Below are 17,903 nucleotides of genomic sequence, written 5' to 3' on the forward strand. Positions count from 1 at the left end.
CAATTACATGACCCGGTCCTATCTTTTGGTACGTTAAATATCAATCAACCTACGTAAGTGATCGAAATTTCCCTGTCCCTCTGAACTTCTATACGACGAAGGCCCTTCGATTCATCAATTATGTTGGGCAGACCAAGACAATACAGCCATTTATTACTCACAACCATATGATTGAACAACTCATCATCTCCACGAGCTTCTAGTCATTACATAATCAATTGGAGCAAGATAGAAACTACCATGTACAGTACTATTACACCGGTTTTGACCAAATGGATTCCATAGTGATCCAAGCGTACATACCAACCAAACATACGGAGAAATAGTTCATGACTGAAACATACGTGTTTCGAACATACCCCCACTGGATTTAAATTTCCGACATTGTGGCTTGCGGTAATATACTGTGGCTGTGCGGTCAAATATCTACGCTGAGTACAATACCGTACATACCTTGTACCAGAATTCCACTCAAAAAACATGTAAACATATTACCGATCAAGGGGCCAGCAGCCAAACATTCAATCTATTCAATCCGACGTCTAAGACACGCTCAAATCAGTATATGATGACTATTCCGTGACTAAGCTTAGAGAATCAAATTCAGCAAATTCATCCTGCCGTGGTGAGCTGAGAAGCCCTAGTACGAGGCCATCATATCAACCATGCTAGCGTTGTTTGTTTTTAACAAAAGGGACGGTGACGGGGGAGAGGTTGGATATATTTTCTGCCTGCGGTACACAAGCATACGCTTAGAAAAATTGCTTACTAAAAATCTCACACCCATAACTTCCGAAATGTGGCTGGAATACGTTTTCCCATGTATATGGCCAGCTGTCTGGACAATATAAAAGTTAGGCGGAAGGAAATTGGGGAAAAGGGCAGGGGGGTATCTCATGTTCGCCAAAGGATAGGTATCGGGGATTCACCCCCTTGAAGGGCTTCATCGCGTTACGGGAATTGGTGATCACCGGTATTTGTATTGATAGCATCAATAGGAAGCTGGTCCTCTTCCTCGGTATAGACTGGTTGTCCACTACGTAAGCGACTGATCTCAGACAAGAGCTTACCAAGGACATTTCGATGGTATTGCGTTCCAATCTCGTATGCTTCGGATTCACGAACGATGCGTTTAAGTGCTAATAGTCGGTCCTATAGCACGTGTTGCCTCCGATTTATATCGATCGCTGCTAAAAATAATTCATTCTCTCTAGATAAGATTGAGGTCTACTCTACGTCGGAAAGAGCTCTTAAGATAGAGATTTCATCTAATCTAGTAAAATAATTAGATTAACGGTCGATCGATTAACAAAGGGTTCATTTTTTATATATAACACGGAGTTTTCCTCCGCCATAAGTATAGTATTTTCTAATATCTATAGGCTTTCGCTAAATAGCCGCAATTCTATTTCTTCGAAGATATCAAAGCTACTAGAATCCGATTCGTATAAATAGAGCGAGGGCGAATAATCTTTCTACTCTTTAAAAGTACCTAAAAACCTTTTATATATATCTTAGGTGTTCGAAATTACCGCCCGAAGATAAATGTGGACTTTGCAACTGAGTTTGATATCGTAAGAATATGTACCCTCTACCTCTGATATAATACTCCAATCGCTTTTTGACGGAAAGTAATTGACGGCCAACTTTATTTAGGAGCTCGCTAGTACGCTCACTAGCTTGAATATTCTCTAATAGAGCAAGCACGCCGCGCTGTGTAGCTTTTGCAACTTAGACTATAGTTGTACCTGTACTTGTCAGGTCAGGCATTATGCGCTTGGTTAACTGTAGATAGCGAACTTGTTTAGCAAATATCTCAATAAGTCAATATGGGCAAACTCACTATAGTAAAGAGGAGTTATTGCTGTTTCTGTCCTCAGATATAGTATTGCTGCTTGAATACCAGAGAATATTATAAATGATGGAGATGGGGTTTCTTTGCATTGTATTTATATAGCAGCATCATTGATATCCTCCGGCATATCTATAGGCAGCAACCTAAGGGGTTGTAGATATTGGTTGAGTTCCTAGGACGTCTACCTAGGTCTTTTGCGTAACAAGGTCTGGCTGGGCGTGCGGCAGGCTCCCAGGAACGGGGGTTGTTCGCTATGAATGTCTCAGGTATACATAAGGAGTGGAGGATATACGCTACGAGTGACCCATATTAAGTTCTCTAGAGCACGAGGAAGCCCCTTTCCTATACTTCCTAGCGCGACATCTTCTAGAGTCAAGGAACGGCTATTTTCCCCGGCGTAGCCCCTCACAAAATTGGACATCTGTAAACATAGAGGGTGGTAAAACGGTCCGAGTTCCTGAGAATATGGTGATATAGCGAATTCGATTATCGTCTCGACCTCCGCGCGCAGAAACATTTTCGTATGGTCCTGCAGAGCGTGCGGCCAGCTCCTAGGAGTAACATATTTGGAGCCTCACAAAGAAAATACGAGTGCTTATGCAAGTCTGGATGCATACGCTTATTGGCAGAGAAGCGGTTCTCCATCTCCACATTTTAAACATCTTCTCGGCTAAGCTTTGTACCAGGACATTTTGGGGATTTCCAAGTAGACTGATCCAATACCCTGGGCTCCGGTAGTCTTCCAAAGCCTGATTAGGAAATCGTAGGACCGAGTAGACATAGCGTTCCCAGGAGCATCGAGTATAGAATGGTAATGCTGATTGGATGGCCGAGGAGCAAGCTCCGTTATGGCGCAATTAATTGCAGCCATTTTACCAAGATTAAAGATCACATTGATAATGCCAGGCTTTTTTTGATGGGACGATAGGAGCTATCTAAAAGTGGAGGGGTACACGTGATGGAACTAGCGTGTTGCATTTTATTGATGTAGCTTACTCAGGCCGCTCACCCCTAGGCACAGCTCAGACTCAGTGAGCGAATCAGGGCGCTCAGATCAGGATCAGTGAGCAGATCAGAGCGCTCAGGTGACGATCAGATGATGCTCAGTAAGCAGGTTAGTGTGCTTATGTAATGCTCAGTGAGCGGATCAGACCGCTCAGGGGCGTGCTCAGTTGTACTCAGTGAGCAAAAAGCGGCAAGGTCTGAGCACTAGAACGGAAAGGGAACGCCAAGAAGTGGCAGAGGAAATCCAGTATGTAGGTACGTATGTAGTCCACTTAGGTATGTACCTAGTTTGGTACTGAGTTATACAGTTTAGGAATTCCACTAGTCCCAAAAGGGTAACTATATCAATTAGGCAGGAGGCCTAAACTAGTAAGTCGGGCTATATTGGAGGAGTACGTAATCTACTGAGTCTTCTTGTCATATCCACTCCCCTAGTGAGGGTCGTAGGACCCGAAGTGGATCCATACAACCCCCGGAGGCATATATATCTCGATAAATAAGAGCCAAACATTTCCCAAACTCTCTAAAGAGGCTAGATATCATCAAAAGATCATTATACTACAAGTTAAGGTGTTTATAGGCCAACGTTGTTAAGATCTCAAATTGTAATCTATCGCATTTGCTATGTGTTTTGGAGATGGCGGCTCGCTTGTGGTGGCGGCTCGCTTGTGAAATACGTTATATAGTAGAACTCGGAGTATATTAGAAGCTTAGAGTTTAGTTTAAATATAAGTAGTACTATATATATTAGCCTTTATAGTAGTATTATGTCGAATACCAAGTCCGAATACATGGTAGAAACCAGGTAACATACCGAAAACATCATGTGACAGTGGGTACCAGGCATACCATACAAAAGTGCATATTACAGTTAGTCATCATGGTCCGTACAGATTGTTTGAAAAAGCGGATTTTGTCAATTTAGTTAGTTAGAGTCTTTAACATTGGTCATCTATACCATACATTGTTCGTACACCAGCTTTCTGTCACTATCAACTGGCGGCCACCCTGGCTTAGTGGCCATAAGGGTCCTCGGTCTTCTGACTACGGTCTATATGGGTCATAGGTATTTTGATCTATATCTCAAGTGCATTTATTCATCGTCTACTGGGGTGGAGATAAAACTGTCACAATGGTTGCCCAGGGGAGAGCATCTAGTAGAAATTTAAGCCTAGTGCTTGGTATAGTACCGCTGGGGTGAGGCTGCAAGCAGAACAGCCATTGAACTAGACCTGCAACACGATATATAAATGCCTTACCCTGCAAAAGGGTAGCATCCGATATACCCCGTGATTGGTGCCAGGCAGATAGGACACTTCTCCATTGTTCCAAGACTTCCTACGCATGACCTGCAGACCATGTGCCCACATAGAATGAGCACCCAGCGATCTGGCTGCATATAGCAGATCCTACACTTGATTTTTCTTGTTGTATATCATTTTACAGGGGCGGGGTGCCTCATATATATCTGTTCCCAATCCCTGCCATAAGGCTCAGCCACCGTGATACTCAACATGACCCTCAGGAAAATTGCAACTCGCAAATTCTAAAAGGTGATATAATTCAAGTGATAGTAAAATTCATAGCCCGAAATTTCAGACCCCTGAAAATATTCCATTATCATGAAGGTTATGAATCGATAATTTTTTACTCTATCGGTGTTAACCGGACATAGGGAATTGGCGTAATGGTTATAAGGTGCAAAAGCGCAATGGGAACAAGATACGTAAGCATAAGCGCCTACGAGATAAATATAATATATAGCCACTTCTATATTATGTATAATATTTAAATCTTTAAGTTCTATTATCCCATATTATCTTGATTGCCTCAGAATGAGACTTCTTTCTAAAATCGCCCGGAAATTAGAATAAGGATAAGGCGATTGTATGTAAAGAACTTCAGCTTTAAGCATCAAAATCTTAAGAGTTGACGCCTATCGTGGGCGCGATGCCGCTATTGTGGCGCATTCTAAAATAAGTAATGCCGAAATTAGTCTTTCCTTTTTGCATTTGAGGCCTTTAACTTGCAAAGCAGACGGTTGAGCTCCCAGAAGCACTCGGTCTCCTAGGAACGGAAGTATGGTTCCTGGAAACCAGATGGGTGCTCCTGGGAACGACATAAGTATTCCTGGGAGCCCGTGTAGTCCTAGGAACCATACTTCCGTTCCCAGGAAACTAGCAGCCTTTAGCCATCGATAGAAGTGGGACACCTATTGGCTACAAAAGTGCGTAAACGACATTGGAAATATATTAAACTATAGACTTAACTCCGACTTCTGGCCGCAGATAAGCCACGTATAGAAGCCACACACTGGTTAATTAGCAGTATGGTGGGTGCCTACATGCGGATCGTGAGTGTTGTATGGTTTTGATTTTTGTAGTTTTGTTCCATTTTTGCTGTGGTTTTTCGGCTAAAAATGCTTGATTTCATGCGTTGAGCCTCACAATTGTTGCTCCAGCATCAATTGACGCTGCCTAATGCGGGGTTTGGGCGGAAGTAACATTTGATTGAACCTGGGTGATTTTAAGCGATTCGTGGTTTGCTAGTTGCAGATGCAAATGCAAATCATATGCACCTCCTTCATTCCATTTGCCAACTCCCTAGTCAAAGGAAGCTACTTCGCTTCTTGACCTGTCATCACGTTTCCATATGAAATCATTATATGAGACCATATAGATTATGATGGTGTGGGTGGGGGACATCACAAGAATATCGGTGGTCACACGCTAATCTTCGTCCATTTTGAGGGCTTCTCAATTTTCCAAATCAGACCAGATCCCACTAAGCTCGTATCGTTCAGCTTCTACCCATCAGCCGACATTCGAATCTGAAAAGCAAAATCAGACAGAGCAAAAGCAATATGCAGTGCCAGTGCAAAAGGGCCCCATTCGAATATTGCTACTTTGACAGGGATGCAGGGAGGTGATATCTAGTTACCCCATCAGCCGCTGGTCGGATGCCCACATCGTTGAGGATCATAACCGGGGCTCAGCCCCCATCGCTACTACAAGCCACCCCGCCACATCTCCATCCATCAACCATTTCGCCAAACCAGAAGTTGAAACTCCTCTCATTCAGCGGGCCATATCAAATCATTCCAATATCAGCGTCAGTAGCAACACGGGAGCACGGGAGTGGGACTGAAAGAAGGCCTCGGAATCAGGACACGAGGACAGAACACTTACGGGTCAACGAAGACCATGGTGCAGACACGTTTGCGCTTGGTATTACTATGGTTTGATGGGGGCAGTGATACCCATCGGGAACCTTGGAAAGTTGCTACTTTGTTCGAAAGTTATTTGGCTTTGTCCCAGGATGAAAGCTCCTTTCCAGAAATTGGGGGAACCTTACCGAAAGGTTGAAGCGGAAGAAATTAGTCGGTGACTTGCGGAACGCCTTAGTGCTTACTCTGCGGGGCATCCACGGTTCCATTCGAAATTTTGGCACCTGGCACCTCGGACTCTCTCGAGTATAGGCACTGAGCTACTTTAGAAGTTTGAGTTGGCTGCTTACTTGCATCCACTGCTGACGAATGCCTGCAGGCTTGTTTGTACATATTTTCTTGTGTCAGCGAGGCACACATACCTCTATAAAAATACGGTTCTAGTAATGGCTTTCCGGGCCCAGAACATGAAGCACCTACTGTAAAAAGAGTATTTATTTCCACTCATATGGCAGCACACATTTGGATGGAACCTTATTTTCCAGGTATGACGCCTTGAATCCAATTGGGATGTGAAATTCGAAAATCTTCCCTTTAGAGCAGATCACTGCAATGTCAATTTTGGCCCTTCGTTGGGCATCCGCGTCAAATCCCTGCAACATCACTCTCCATTCAGGAACCCCCAATCATGTCCCTATGACTAGGCCATGCATGTGTCACCGTCGTATCCAAAGAAAACTTCAGCTAAGCCACTGCAGTGCCGAAAAATTAGTTCATCCAAATGTCACTATGGTTTGTTCTGCGGGGTACAGGTGCCGTACATATAAGACAGACCTGGACGACACCGTTTCCTACATGCTTCCTGAAATTAACATCCGCTTGCATCAATCCAAAGTCCCTTTTCCTCGTCCGGCAGCACCATTTTTTTACTTAGAGAGTCTTTTCAGCAATGATCATCGACAAAAGAGAAATATGGGCAGCAGATTCCGATGGAAAGGTTAGAATCAGTATCGGATTCTTAGAAAAAGGACATCGATGGCGGCGCGACGAAGTCAAAGATATCGCTCGAGAATGGGAAGATGCCTGTCCCTGCATTTCCTTCAAATGGACCAGTGACATTGACAATTGCGATGTGCGTATCAGCTTCAATGGCAATATAAGTTGTTCCGAGATCGGAACCAGTGCAAGCGACGATTCTGATGGTGATCATCCGACAATGTCGCTTGGCTATACATCGGATTACGCCTCGAGGAAGCGCCATATTTTACACGAGTTCGGCCATATGCTCGGTGCTGAGCATGAACACTGCTCTCCGGAATTCCCATGGGAATTCCAGAAAAAAGAGGTGATAAAATCCTCTGAAAGAGATGTTCGAAGCAAACATTCATCTTGGTCACCTACGAAAGTAAAAAACGAAGCAAAGGCTTGGGCTCAGAACAACGTGTTCAAGAAATTGGATGCGAAATATCTTATATGCTCGGATTTTGATGATAAATCCATTATGTTGTATCCAATGAAGGCGGATTGGTTGAAGGATAATCCAGACGATCCCCTACCAGAAGACTTAGAAGAGAACTATCACCTTTCACACGACGACCGAAAGTACATGAGAAAAGCCTACAACTGTCGGGTTTCACGTCCAGATTCGGCAGACCCTCGGCCACAACCACTCCCTCAACCGGCACCATACATTCAACCGGGACCAGTTCCCTATCCAGGTGGCGGCGTGTTCGGTGGAATGCCGGACTGGTGGCAGGCCAGGTGGGGTGGACCATACGGTGGACCAAAGGTGAATTGACAGCAAATCTCACCCGCACCGTGCGGGTTGCTATGTTACTGGCAGACTATTCTTGTTCATGCCTTATATTGGAGATCAATGAGTCCATTCGTTAAGCACATTGATGTTTGATATTATTGATGTAGCTAAATTCACATCTCACAATGTTTCTGACAGTGGTGCGCCAACTTGATTGTGCCAGAAGATATTTATAGGATATTTGTGGGAACCGTATCAATGCATGCGGGATAGGCATCAGGCCAACCGTATGTAAAGACTTGGTAGCATGTGTCTAACCTGCCTAAATACCTACCTTTTTCATAACCTTCCCAAGGGTTTACCTTGCAGTGCCAAGAGTAGGCCCTCATAGAAGTTCAAGATAATCTTCAGGCGTTCGCAGCGGCGATAGCTTCACAATACGGCGGACCAATTGGATGAATCCCTGTCAACATGGCTTGCTGGATGTTTGCTGTCACGGGCTTCACCGTATTTCACAGCTGGCTATCCATGATATTACCCCGCTTGTGGCGCAGGGGATGCGAATATTGAATGATGTGGATATGGGAGTATGTGGAGAGGCCCCGGGACAGCGGTCATTACTATCATTTCGACCCGGTTCAGTGCCATTCAGGAGCAAGATATCACAACTCCCCTTTCATCATCATCCATGGCAAGATACAAACCCGTCTTTCCGTTCTTCTGCTTGGTCGCTTGAGTTCTATAGCCCATCAAGGGTATACCGATAAACGAACGCCCCGGGGGTCGGTATACTCAGTGCTAAGATAAGCCCAGTATTATTTTCTGTCTTACTTTAGGGCAGTAAATCCAGAAAGACCTCATCAGTATATACGCATCACCTGGGCACTCAGATAAGCATAGTAAGATATTTCTTGCAATATATACAATCCACCTTTACCCCCATCCTAGCACATACGACGTGATAGCGTATCGGGGCGCTAAACCTAAAAAGGCAAAACTAACCTGATGTAGTAATTCATAGGTCCACCGTTTACATATAAAAGAAGCCTTTCTATACTAGGTTTAGCGGTTAATGAAATATAAATTTTTAATCACCATCCCCTAGCATTCAGCCTATTTATACAAATAATCTCATCATTTGTATACAAGCTAATACATAGTCTGAATGCCATGGAATGGTGGGTGGATAAGTTTCCGGCCTTCTTAATGCACAAATTGACTAAACTAATTGTATTAGGCCGAAGCAGCGCGAGACGCGAGATTCTTTTCACTAAATATGTCTGTTGTAATAGAGCTTAGGTAAGAGTTCAAGGAAGACTAGAAACCGGTAGATCAACGTGGACATAGCCGTGAGCTGTGCCAGGCGCCCAATACACCTACCGGGTATTGGTGCGCTCCAGCAAACGCAAACTTTTCCACCAAACGCAAGATCTAGAAATTAGGTATCTTTCATATGACTTGCCTATACAAAAGGTACTTAGGCGCCCCGTAGGCATAATATATATTTCCCTTGGCACGGCTATATCTCGTTAACGTGAGATTTTAGCGTAAAACACCTATGCCCATATATATATTCGACCAGAAGACACCCCCAGGAGATCAAGTTTTATTTCGAAAGCAAACAGAAAATCCGTCCACTCCATTTCTTCTACAGTGCAGTCTTCCGTGTTACCCACAATGTCCTCAACCAAGAAATACACAGCTCAAGACCTCAAAGCCTTCCTCGATGGCTCATTCATCGGGGACCCCACCGAAGCGCGTTCCTTCTGTGAACAAAATATGAATCCCAAACTAGTCCGGTTCGCTGCCGGAGGTGATCGAACAGACTTCGAGCGAGCAGTGGAGAAAGTCGGGTTTTTTCGCGCAAATTGCAAGAAATGGGATGCTGAGGTGAAGTTTTTCGCACAGGATGGGAATAAGATTGCGGCACGGTTGATTTTATATATTGCAGTTGGGGAGGATCCTGAAAAGAAGATGGAGCTGATGTTCATGGCGGAGCTTGATGAAGCGGGGCGTTATTTGAACCTTTGGGAGCAAGGTACTGATTATCTTGGTGGCGAGGAATAATGGTGATGGATAGTGGGAACGTTGGCATCTATGCTGTATATTGATGATTATCCTACTCAAGTCGAATGTAAGGACTTGTGGGTGTTGCCATTGAAAACAACGGTTCTTGATCGGAGGACACAGATCGTCAATTGCGATAGAGTAAAGTGATATAACCTTGAAGGTCTGCTAAACGACTTCTATATCATATAAATATGATGTTCGGTTTCGGTATCATTGGAAGAAAGGGATCCCCCAATTTATATCCATTGTGTACTCCGTACTGGCTGCCGAAAGCATTTTGCAGTTGAATTTAGTCCACTCCGTACGGAGTAAGTGCATGCCGATCATCGACCCTAAGATAACCCCAGTAGAAGTAGATACAGTGGAGCCAGTATGGACACTGTCTGAATTTCACACATCGGTCAACTTCCGACGCTAAGACGCGGCCCTTAAAAGCTTTGTCAATAACTTGACCCACAATTTTCTCAAATGCCGAAGTTCTTTACGAGAACATGGGGGCAATACTAGGCGTTCATCAATGTCCCTCCAACAAGAGTGGTCACGGCAATACATTGGCCGGGCATCCGGCTACAAAACACCTTCACCCTGAGCGGGGGGTGCTTTGGTGGGGTTTTGTGTATACTGAACTCTACCATTCTGCCTTTGATGGTAATCCTTAAGGCAGCAAGGTGCCCGACTCGAACTAGCTCCACATCGCGGTAGAGTCGGGCGTGGGATTCTGAAAAAGTAATTTCTAAGACTATCGTGGGCTTCTTTGGGCCCCAAATGCTATCCCGCTCTTCCGTTTCATGGGGAAGTGCAATTGTGGTACCTGAATAGTCCACAAGCACATGATTTAATTTCATTTTGACAACTAGGGTGTTTTCGGAGGGTTGGAATAAAAACAATGTATTTATTATCGACTTTTGTAGGATGATTGAGAAATGGGAGTTGAAGATATCTGAAGAGTTGGTAAAACTCTTCCTTTCCTTGATATTGGTATATCCTCGTTGTGGAACGTAGAAATAGATCATGCAGAAGGATTTCCAGATTCTCATTGGGGCCAGTTTCGCAAGAATTAGGCATCTAGAAAGACCTCTAGAAAGACCCTAAAAAGAAATACCGAAGAAAGTAACCCAAGAGGACATGTAAAATTGTATGTCATTCATGAAGTCACCAGTTTACAACCGGATCTTTTATCCTGGAAAGTCATAAGTATCTCAAGTCAAAGTATATATTTACATGTTACATATGGATCTAATGACATACCTGTGAGCAATGTCTAATATTAATAATAGATGGTAGCTAAGAATAGTTAGTTACTATCTGTCTGATAGGATCAACATAGTAGATTAAGATCCGTACTAGATACTACATTATCGAGACAAAATAAAGGTGAAAAAAATAGTCGAAGAGAAAAGAAAAAAAAAAAGGCCAAGAGGCTCTAAGAGATCGACGATCATCACGTTGAATGTTGAACGTTGACATTCTGGGCCTTGGCTTCTCCTGTGTTCTTCAAACCTTTTTTTTTTTCTTTTCCACATCCTTGACCTCACCATTATCTCTCAGGAACTTCTGTTTTCCTTCCACTTGGCAGGTCCAAGAGTCTCCTCATTTACTCTATGCCATGATGCGAGGGTAAATCTCGCTTACCCCCCCCTTTTTTTTTCTCTCCCTTATTTCTGTACACATTATGGAGTCACGACCTGAAGAGATGCGCCGTCAACCCGGGATCAACTCCGGGGTTGTTCCCGAGGGTAAGGAGGACGTCATCATCGGTTTTTCACAGGCACCACCCCGGACACGATCCCCTTTGGCCCGATCGCATCTCCGCTCTCGATCACTGGCTGGAATCCCGGGCATGCCGTCTATGACGCGCGCTTATTCCTCCCCAGGGCTGGACTCCCAGGGTCGTTATATCTTCGTCAATGGCCGTGGAACACCAGTCGACGCGAAAAGATATCCCCTGCAAATGCGCCCTGACGATTATATCGACCGCATGGGCTCCCTCAATATTTCAGAAACCATCTCCGAGAACGCAGAATTAGAAACCATTCCCAAATCGCCTTCACAATCAGCCTCATCTCCTATCTTGATGCCACAGACTTTCCCCCGCGTCGGTCGCCTGCGTCCGACTTCACCCCTTCCTTTCCAGACCCCCATCAGCCCCTCCTTACAGTCCTCGCCCATTCTGGGCTCCAAATACAACGAATCTTACCCCGGTCAATCTGGCTCCGTTTCGTCCATTTCCGTCCCCTCAACCCCGACCAGCCTTCGCTCCCGAAGCCCCAGCATTTCGTCCCTGGAAACAATCCCCGACATCCCGGACGCTGAGAATGAGGCCCTCGAAGAGGATCGCATTGCGCAATTGAAAGCCGCGGCTGATGCAGCCGACGCGGCAACTACTGCCAACCGACGGCGTGGCGCATCCGATGTGCCCACCTCATTCACCACCATGCGCGGGGGGTCGGGCGGATATGCAGTTCGAAGCGATAAGCGCAAGCGATGGAGTGTCTGTGGTGCCGAGCGACGGCAGGATCTCGACCTGGAGACCATCTGGGAAGACTGAAGTGTGTTTCCTAGTTTCCCATACACGAGTCCATCCGATCTCCGCGCCTCGTCTGCTACAACCAAGCATCCCTTGTGCCCCTACATTTGTCTCATAGTGGAGTTGATCTCCACTACTTCTTTTATCGGCTTCTCTTTACTCGGTGGCGCTTTCCTCCGTTCTCTGACTTTCCTTGATACCCTTCCATTACCTCCGGCTCGTACATATCCTTCGCAGTCATGTTTTTCATTTCAAAAAATGCGTTCATCATGGAGTTCTACGGCAGTGACATTGGTTTTCACCTCCCCGCTTCTAGCGGATTAGCAGCTTCGACCAGGCGCATGGTTTTTTTTTTTTTTTTTTTGTATCTATTATGCTGGGTCATAATTGAGCTTCGTCTTTTTCTGATTTGCAGTGCCGTTATTTGACCCGACATCTGCGATGTGATGTCTTTTAGAATCGCTTTCTCAATGCAATTGGGCCTTTAGCTCCCCCGAAATAATCTATTCCTTGTAGCCCGAGTAGACAGACCTATTAACCCCCCGTGGATCATGTAGAGCTGGCATGGATAAGAGAATCCCGAGGTCCAGGTGTGGAGAACGGCAACCAATCATCCCACCCAATGACATCCAAAATCTTCACTTGATCGTCAAACCTTCCAGGTTCATCTTATCTACTCACTTTGGGCTATATCAACCTCAATATCTAAAACTTTCGGAACGCCATGGCTTCAAGTTCGCATATCGGCGTCATCGGCGCAGGCATTTCAGGCCTCCGCTGCGCCGACATCCTCATCCAAAACGGGGCCCGAGTAACAATCCTAGAAGCAAGAGATCGCATTGGTGGGAGAGTATGTCTTCCTTCTACCCGGGAGCTGAACTCCAAAGTCAAGTCAGTTTTTTTTTTAACTTTTTCGTTTAGGTGCACCAATCAACAGTGGGAGACCATGCAGTGGATCTGTATGTACGCATGACCACTTGGAAAGTATATCTCAACTAATGCTCAATTTAGAGGCCCTAATTGGATCCATGGCGCGGGGGAGAACCCTATCATGACCATAGCGGAAGAAACGGGGACCGTCATGTATGATCCCGAGGGTGGAAGGCATATCTCCTACTCGCGAGACGGTCACCCGGTCAATGACGAAGTGAATGCTAAAGTCCAGGACTTTGTATGGACTACCATAGCGGAAGCCTTCAAATACAGCAATCACCATGGAGAAAGTATCCCCGTCGAAACGAGTCTGTTCGATTTCTTCTGCGAACGAGTCCAACAAACCAACTTCTCAGATGAAGAGAAACAGCTTTGTCTCGAGGCCTGTAGGCTGTGGGGTGCATATGTCGGTGATCAAGTCGACAAGCAGAGCTTGAAATTCTTCCGTCTGGAAGAATGCGTTGATGGCAGTAGGCGCCTTTACAAAATCATTCCCGGTTGCATATCCGACTTTCTAACATAACCCATCAAGGCAACTTCATCGTGGCATCTACATACAAGCGCATCCTAGAGCACGTCTCCAAAACCGCCGTCGCTAAAGCCGACATCCGCCTCAACGAACCCATCACCAGCATCAACGCACCACCTCGCAACATCCAATCCCAGACAAAGCACCAAGTAACCGTAACAACAGCAACAGGAACAACCTACAACTTCGACGAAGTAGTCGTAACATGTCCCCTGGGCTGGCTGAAGCAAAACACCTCAGCATTCACGCCCGCTCTTCCACCTCGTCTCGAACAAGCAATTACCAATATATCATATGGCCGACTAGAAAAAGTCTACGTGACATTCCCGCGAGCCTTCTGGCACACCAACGACACCAACACCTTAACAACCCAAACCACCCAAACCACCAACACTGTCTTCGCCCAATTCCTCGACCCATCCTACACACCCCACCCAACACACATAGAATGGAACCAAGAATGCGTGTCGCTAGCCTCACTCCCAGACCCACACGCCCATCCAACCCTCCTCTTCTACACATACGGCGACGGTGGCGCAGAGATAATAAACCGTCTCTCGGGGCTAGAGCCCTCATCATCTAAATACGGAGACTCGCTAATCGAAACACTGCATCCCTTCTACTCCCGACTCCCCGGGTACAGCGCGGAGAATCCGGATTGTGTGCCGGTTGCGCTGCTTGCTACGCAGTGGCAGAAGGATGAGTTTGCTGGGAATGGGTCGTATTGTAATTTCCAGGTTGGGGTTCAGGAGGCGGATGTTGATATTGAGGTTCTTAGGTCCGGGGATGGGATTGGTCCGGTTAGGGGACTTTGGTTTGCTGGGGAGCATACGGCGCCGTTTGTGGCGCTTGGGACTACTACCGGTGCGTACTGGAGTGGGGAGAGGGTTGCGAGATTGGTTTGTCGTGGGGTTGGGATTGGGGAGGTTGGGGGGATGGGAGGTCAAAGATGATGCTTTGCCTTCTGCTGAGGATGGGACTTGATTTAGGAGGAAGGGAGGGTTGTATTTATACTTATCAAATGAGAGATTGAGAAATGTTTGGCTTAGGTCTTGTTTGAAGAACTATAGCTTATAGCATGATAAGATACCCTGCGTGTCTACAAGTCACGAGGTGTGTCAATTATACAATGGACCCAGCAAGTCGAACATCTTCATTCATACTTAAATAAGGTATGTTAGGTCGTTGGATTCATTCAAGGATTAGCATCTTTCCCGGGAGCTTTTTTCGCATTTGTTCAAGTCACACCCACCATCAAAACAGCAGGCCAAGAGGACCAAACAGGTCCACCGAGTAAGCACCGTAGACGAAAGACAAAAAATCATCCATGGATGTATCAAGATGCATGAAAGATGCAAAGAAGAAAAAAAAAGGAACAGGCCCGAATAAAAAGTATATCATGGACAGGGTTCACGTGACAGTGGCAATAACCGCTTGCAAGCACATATCATGAAGACGACAATAAAAATAGAAAAAAATACATCAGGGCTCCGAACAAAGGAAATGAAAAATAAACAGATGCAAAGATGATAGGCAATGAGGCTTCGGAATGTATCAATCATGCATCCATTCCTTATCGCCAGGCTCCCTGGCTCAACGACAGGAGACCCTGCACACAGTCCAGGTCATCTTCTTGACTATCCCCCGACCCACCGGCCATGAAAGCCGAGACTTCTGCACTAAGTTCTGGTGGGGCTTTGCCCAGTGAGCCGGTCTGTAGTGGTCGATTGCGTTTGCCGTTAGTCGAGATGCCGAGACCGCGATTACGGTTGGCATCGCGGAGGACCGGTCGTGGGATGTGCGAAGTATTGCGACGACGAATATTTGTCGATCGTGTGCCTGGGACCCAGTTCTCCTTATCAGAATCGCCGTGGTCTTGCTCTAGATCCGGCTTGCCGGATTTCGTGAATAGAGGCTTGGATAGCTTGGATGGGTTTATGTTCGCCTTATTTCGGCCTGTCTCTAGTCTCCCTAGAGATGAAACAGTGCGGGCGAGCTTCCTCCTCTTCTCTCCTATAGACTGAGAGATTGGCGTGTTTGGGTCGTAGTGCCGCCCCGAGGTACTCCGGGGTAATGAGCGCTGGCTGCGAGATTGGAAAAGACCCGGGGAACCGTTCGGCCCACTAGTCGGTGTTGATAGAGCACTCCTTGCGTCCGTGTCACAGAATGATTCCCAGTTTCGTGAATCACGAGAGCGACCAAAAGCACGATCCTTCTCGGTTACACCTGCCCGCGGTGTGGCTGGGAAGACGGCGCTGCTAGTACGCCGCAGGCTTGACATCTTTGTTCGGCGAACTGAGAACATGGCCACGCGGTTCTTGGACGGCGATGGTTCGTTCTCTCCGCGGATTACTGCCTTTCCATCCGATGACATCGCAATGCGTAACGCATTGCGGCCCTTGGGCGGAGATGGCGTTAGCTCGCCCTCTTTGCGCAACAAAGCCTCTCCATCAAACGACATTGACAAACGCAGCGATGGGGGTGACCTGGTAGGTGTGGTGTATGTGTTTTGTGTGGTTGTTGCCTGTTGCTCATATTCTCCCTCGCCCCGGATATCCGTCACTGAACGCTTTCTTTTTGGTACCTGCAGAAAAGAGTCTTCTGAGTGGTCATTCACCAGTTGGGAAAACTCTTCCTGTGTGGTGGGCGGAGTTTCTCCAGCCTCTGTCGCGACGCTTGTTTGCGTGCTCTGAGGCAGCTCATGTTCATCTTTATCTTCAGTGACTGGGTCCGAATCATCTGAAAAGTGTAACAGTCCCCCGTGCCATGGTTTTGATGCCATTTCCTCGCGGTGGTCGTTGTTGTCAAACTGCTCTGCCCCACTTGAAGACCCCGGCTCCGTCGACGCGTTATCATCACTGAAAGGCTGACCCGATGAATCGGCCATGCCCGACCGCGGGGCGAGTAATTCGTGAGGCTGAAGGGGTTTGGATTTCCGACGATCGTTCTGGCGGCGGTTTTGGAACCAAATCTGTCGAGCTAGTTAGAAGTGGTTTCTGTGCGTGAACTCTTGGCATTGCATACTTGGACCTCTTTCTCGCCGAGTGAGACGCGGTTCACGATACTTGTACGGGCTGCTTTGTCCGGTTTGGGATTTTGCTGGTATTCAGATTCAAGGACGGCGTGATCCTCCGGACTAAAAAAAAAATAGTTCAAACCGGATTAATTGACGCGTTCATAGTATGAACTGGACTCCAACCATAATCGCATACCTAGTCCGACGTCGCTTCTGGCGGGCTAACAGTTTATTGTCGACACGAGGAGGAAGGTTCTGTGTGAGTGTTTTTTGCGAATGAACGAGGAAAGCGTAGTTAAGAGGATTGGAGTCGGTGGCCGGGAGAGAGGGCGAGGATGAGATCGCCACCGAAGGCTCCGGATCAGACATGATACCTAAGAGAGCATGGAGGGGTTGGGAAGGTAAAGAGAAATAAACCAGAACACCTGACTACCAGATCAATAAAATAAAATAAAAAAGACAGAAGATTGAAAAAGCCGTGAAGGCTGGCATGCAGAAAACGGTATCAAATCGCGTCGCGGTGTGGACGCGGAGTAGAAAGAACGTGGCCCGCGCTAGTAACAAGGTGCTCCCCCGAGGTACTTGGTACTTGGACCCCCGATTTCTTTCTTTAATTTGATTTGAACTTAGTCCTTTTAAGTCTGAATTACTTATTTATTCGAGTCCTTAGAATGCTACTATTACATTTGTCTCTATTGACGCGTTGGGCGGGTAGAGATGGTTGGGCCCACATTTGGTATGAGGTTGCAGTAGTCTATACAGTTATCTGCGTGAAGCGCGAAGCGTGTCGCGTTCGATACAGGCATATTTGAAACCCTCTTGCTCGGATTAAAACCACAGAGGGATCAACCATGGCATTTGCCTTGATTGCCTTTTTTTTCAACTGATCTGCCTGTGAGCGTCCAACGCGTGGTGACGCGCCCTCACGTGACTCCACGAGGAAGACTTGCACGTGGTGGAATGTGATCTCTCGGAAGGTTTTTTTTTTTTCTTTTTTTGAAAGGGATACATATTAATCTTGTAAATAAAAAGAGATCCCGTCTCTC

The 17,903-nt window shown here is 46.3% G+C and overlaps 7 protein-coding genes across 7 annotated transcripts; 4 read left to right on the forward strand and 3 right to left on the reverse strand.

The window, feature by feature from the left end:
• Positions 1–951: 951 nt before the first annotated feature.
• N7537_001344 (uncharacterized protein) lies at positions 952–1,355 on the reverse strand (the record flags this gene model as incomplete). The annotated part of the gene is made up of 2 exons (XM_056892402.1): positions 952–1,152; positions 1,338–1,355. 2 exons carry the CDS (start codon positions 1,353–1,355, stop codon positions 952–954), a joined length of 219 nt encoding a protein of 72 aa, XP_056757397.1.
• Positions 1,356–1,376: 21 nt separating this feature from the next.
• On the reverse strand, positions 1,377–1,713 carry N7537_001345 (uncharacterized protein; the record flags this gene model as incomplete). Its single annotated transcript, XM_056892403.1, has 2 exons — positions 1,377–1,471; positions 1,533–1,713. Coding segments are annotated over 2 exons (276 nt in total), but the record flags the coding sequence as incomplete, so codon positions are not given.
• A 5,262-nt stretch (positions 1,714–6,975) lies between these two features.
• Positions 6,976–7,824, forward strand: N7537_001346 (uncharacterized protein; the record flags this gene model as incomplete). Its single annotated transcript, XM_056892404.1, has 1 exon — positions 6,976–7,824. One exon carries the CDS (start codon positions 6,976–6,978, stop codon positions 7,822–7,824), a length of 849 nt encoding a protein of 282 aa, XP_056757399.1.
• A 1,635-nt stretch (positions 7,825–9,459) lies between these two features.
• N7537_001347 (uncharacterized protein) lies at positions 9,460–9,849 on the forward strand (the record flags this gene model as incomplete). The annotated part of the gene is made up of 1 exon (XM_056892405.1): positions 9,460–9,849. The coding sequence occupies one exon, from the start codon at positions 9,460–9,462 to the stop codon at positions 9,847–9,849; it is 390 nt and encodes a 129-aa protein (XP_056757400.1).
• Positions 9,850–11,524: 1,675 nt separating this feature from the next.
• N7537_001348 (uncharacterized protein) lies at positions 11,525–12,400 on the forward strand (the record flags this gene model as incomplete). Its single annotated transcript, XM_056892406.1, has 1 exon — positions 11,525–12,400. One exon carries the CDS (start codon positions 11,525–11,527, stop codon positions 12,398–12,400), a length of 876 nt encoding a protein of 291 aa, XP_056757401.1.
• A 703-nt stretch (positions 12,401–13,103) lies between these two features.
• Positions 13,104–14,794, forward strand: N7537_001349 (flavin monoamine oxidase family protein; the record flags this gene model as incomplete). Its single annotated transcript, XM_056892407.1, has 4 exons — positions 13,104–13,229; positions 13,301–13,338; positions 13,391–13,782; positions 13,845–14,794. 4 exons carry the CDS (start codon positions 13,104–13,106, stop codon positions 14,792–14,794), a joined length of 1,506 nt encoding a protein of 501 aa, XP_056757402.1.
• A 620-nt stretch (positions 14,795–15,414) lies between these two features.
• Positions 15,415–17,226, reverse strand: N7537_001350 (homeobox domain-containing protein; the record flags this gene model as incomplete). The annotated part of the gene is made up of 3 exons (XM_056892408.1): positions 15,415–16,812; positions 16,866–16,977; positions 17,054–17,226. 3 exons carry the CDS (start codon positions 17,224–17,226, stop codon positions 15,415–15,417), a joined length of 1,683 nt encoding a protein of 560 aa, XP_056757403.1.
• Positions 17,227–17,903: the final 677 nt, after the last annotated feature.

This window comes from Penicillium hordei, assembly GCF_028827395.1.
Source record: "Penicillium hordei strain IBT 12815 chromosome Unknown utg000001l_segment0_segment0, whole genome shotgun sequence".
Classification (NCBI taxonomy): domain Eukaryota; kingdom Fungi; phylum Ascomycota; class Eurotiomycetes; order Eurotiales; family Aspergillaceae; genus Penicillium; species Penicillium hordei.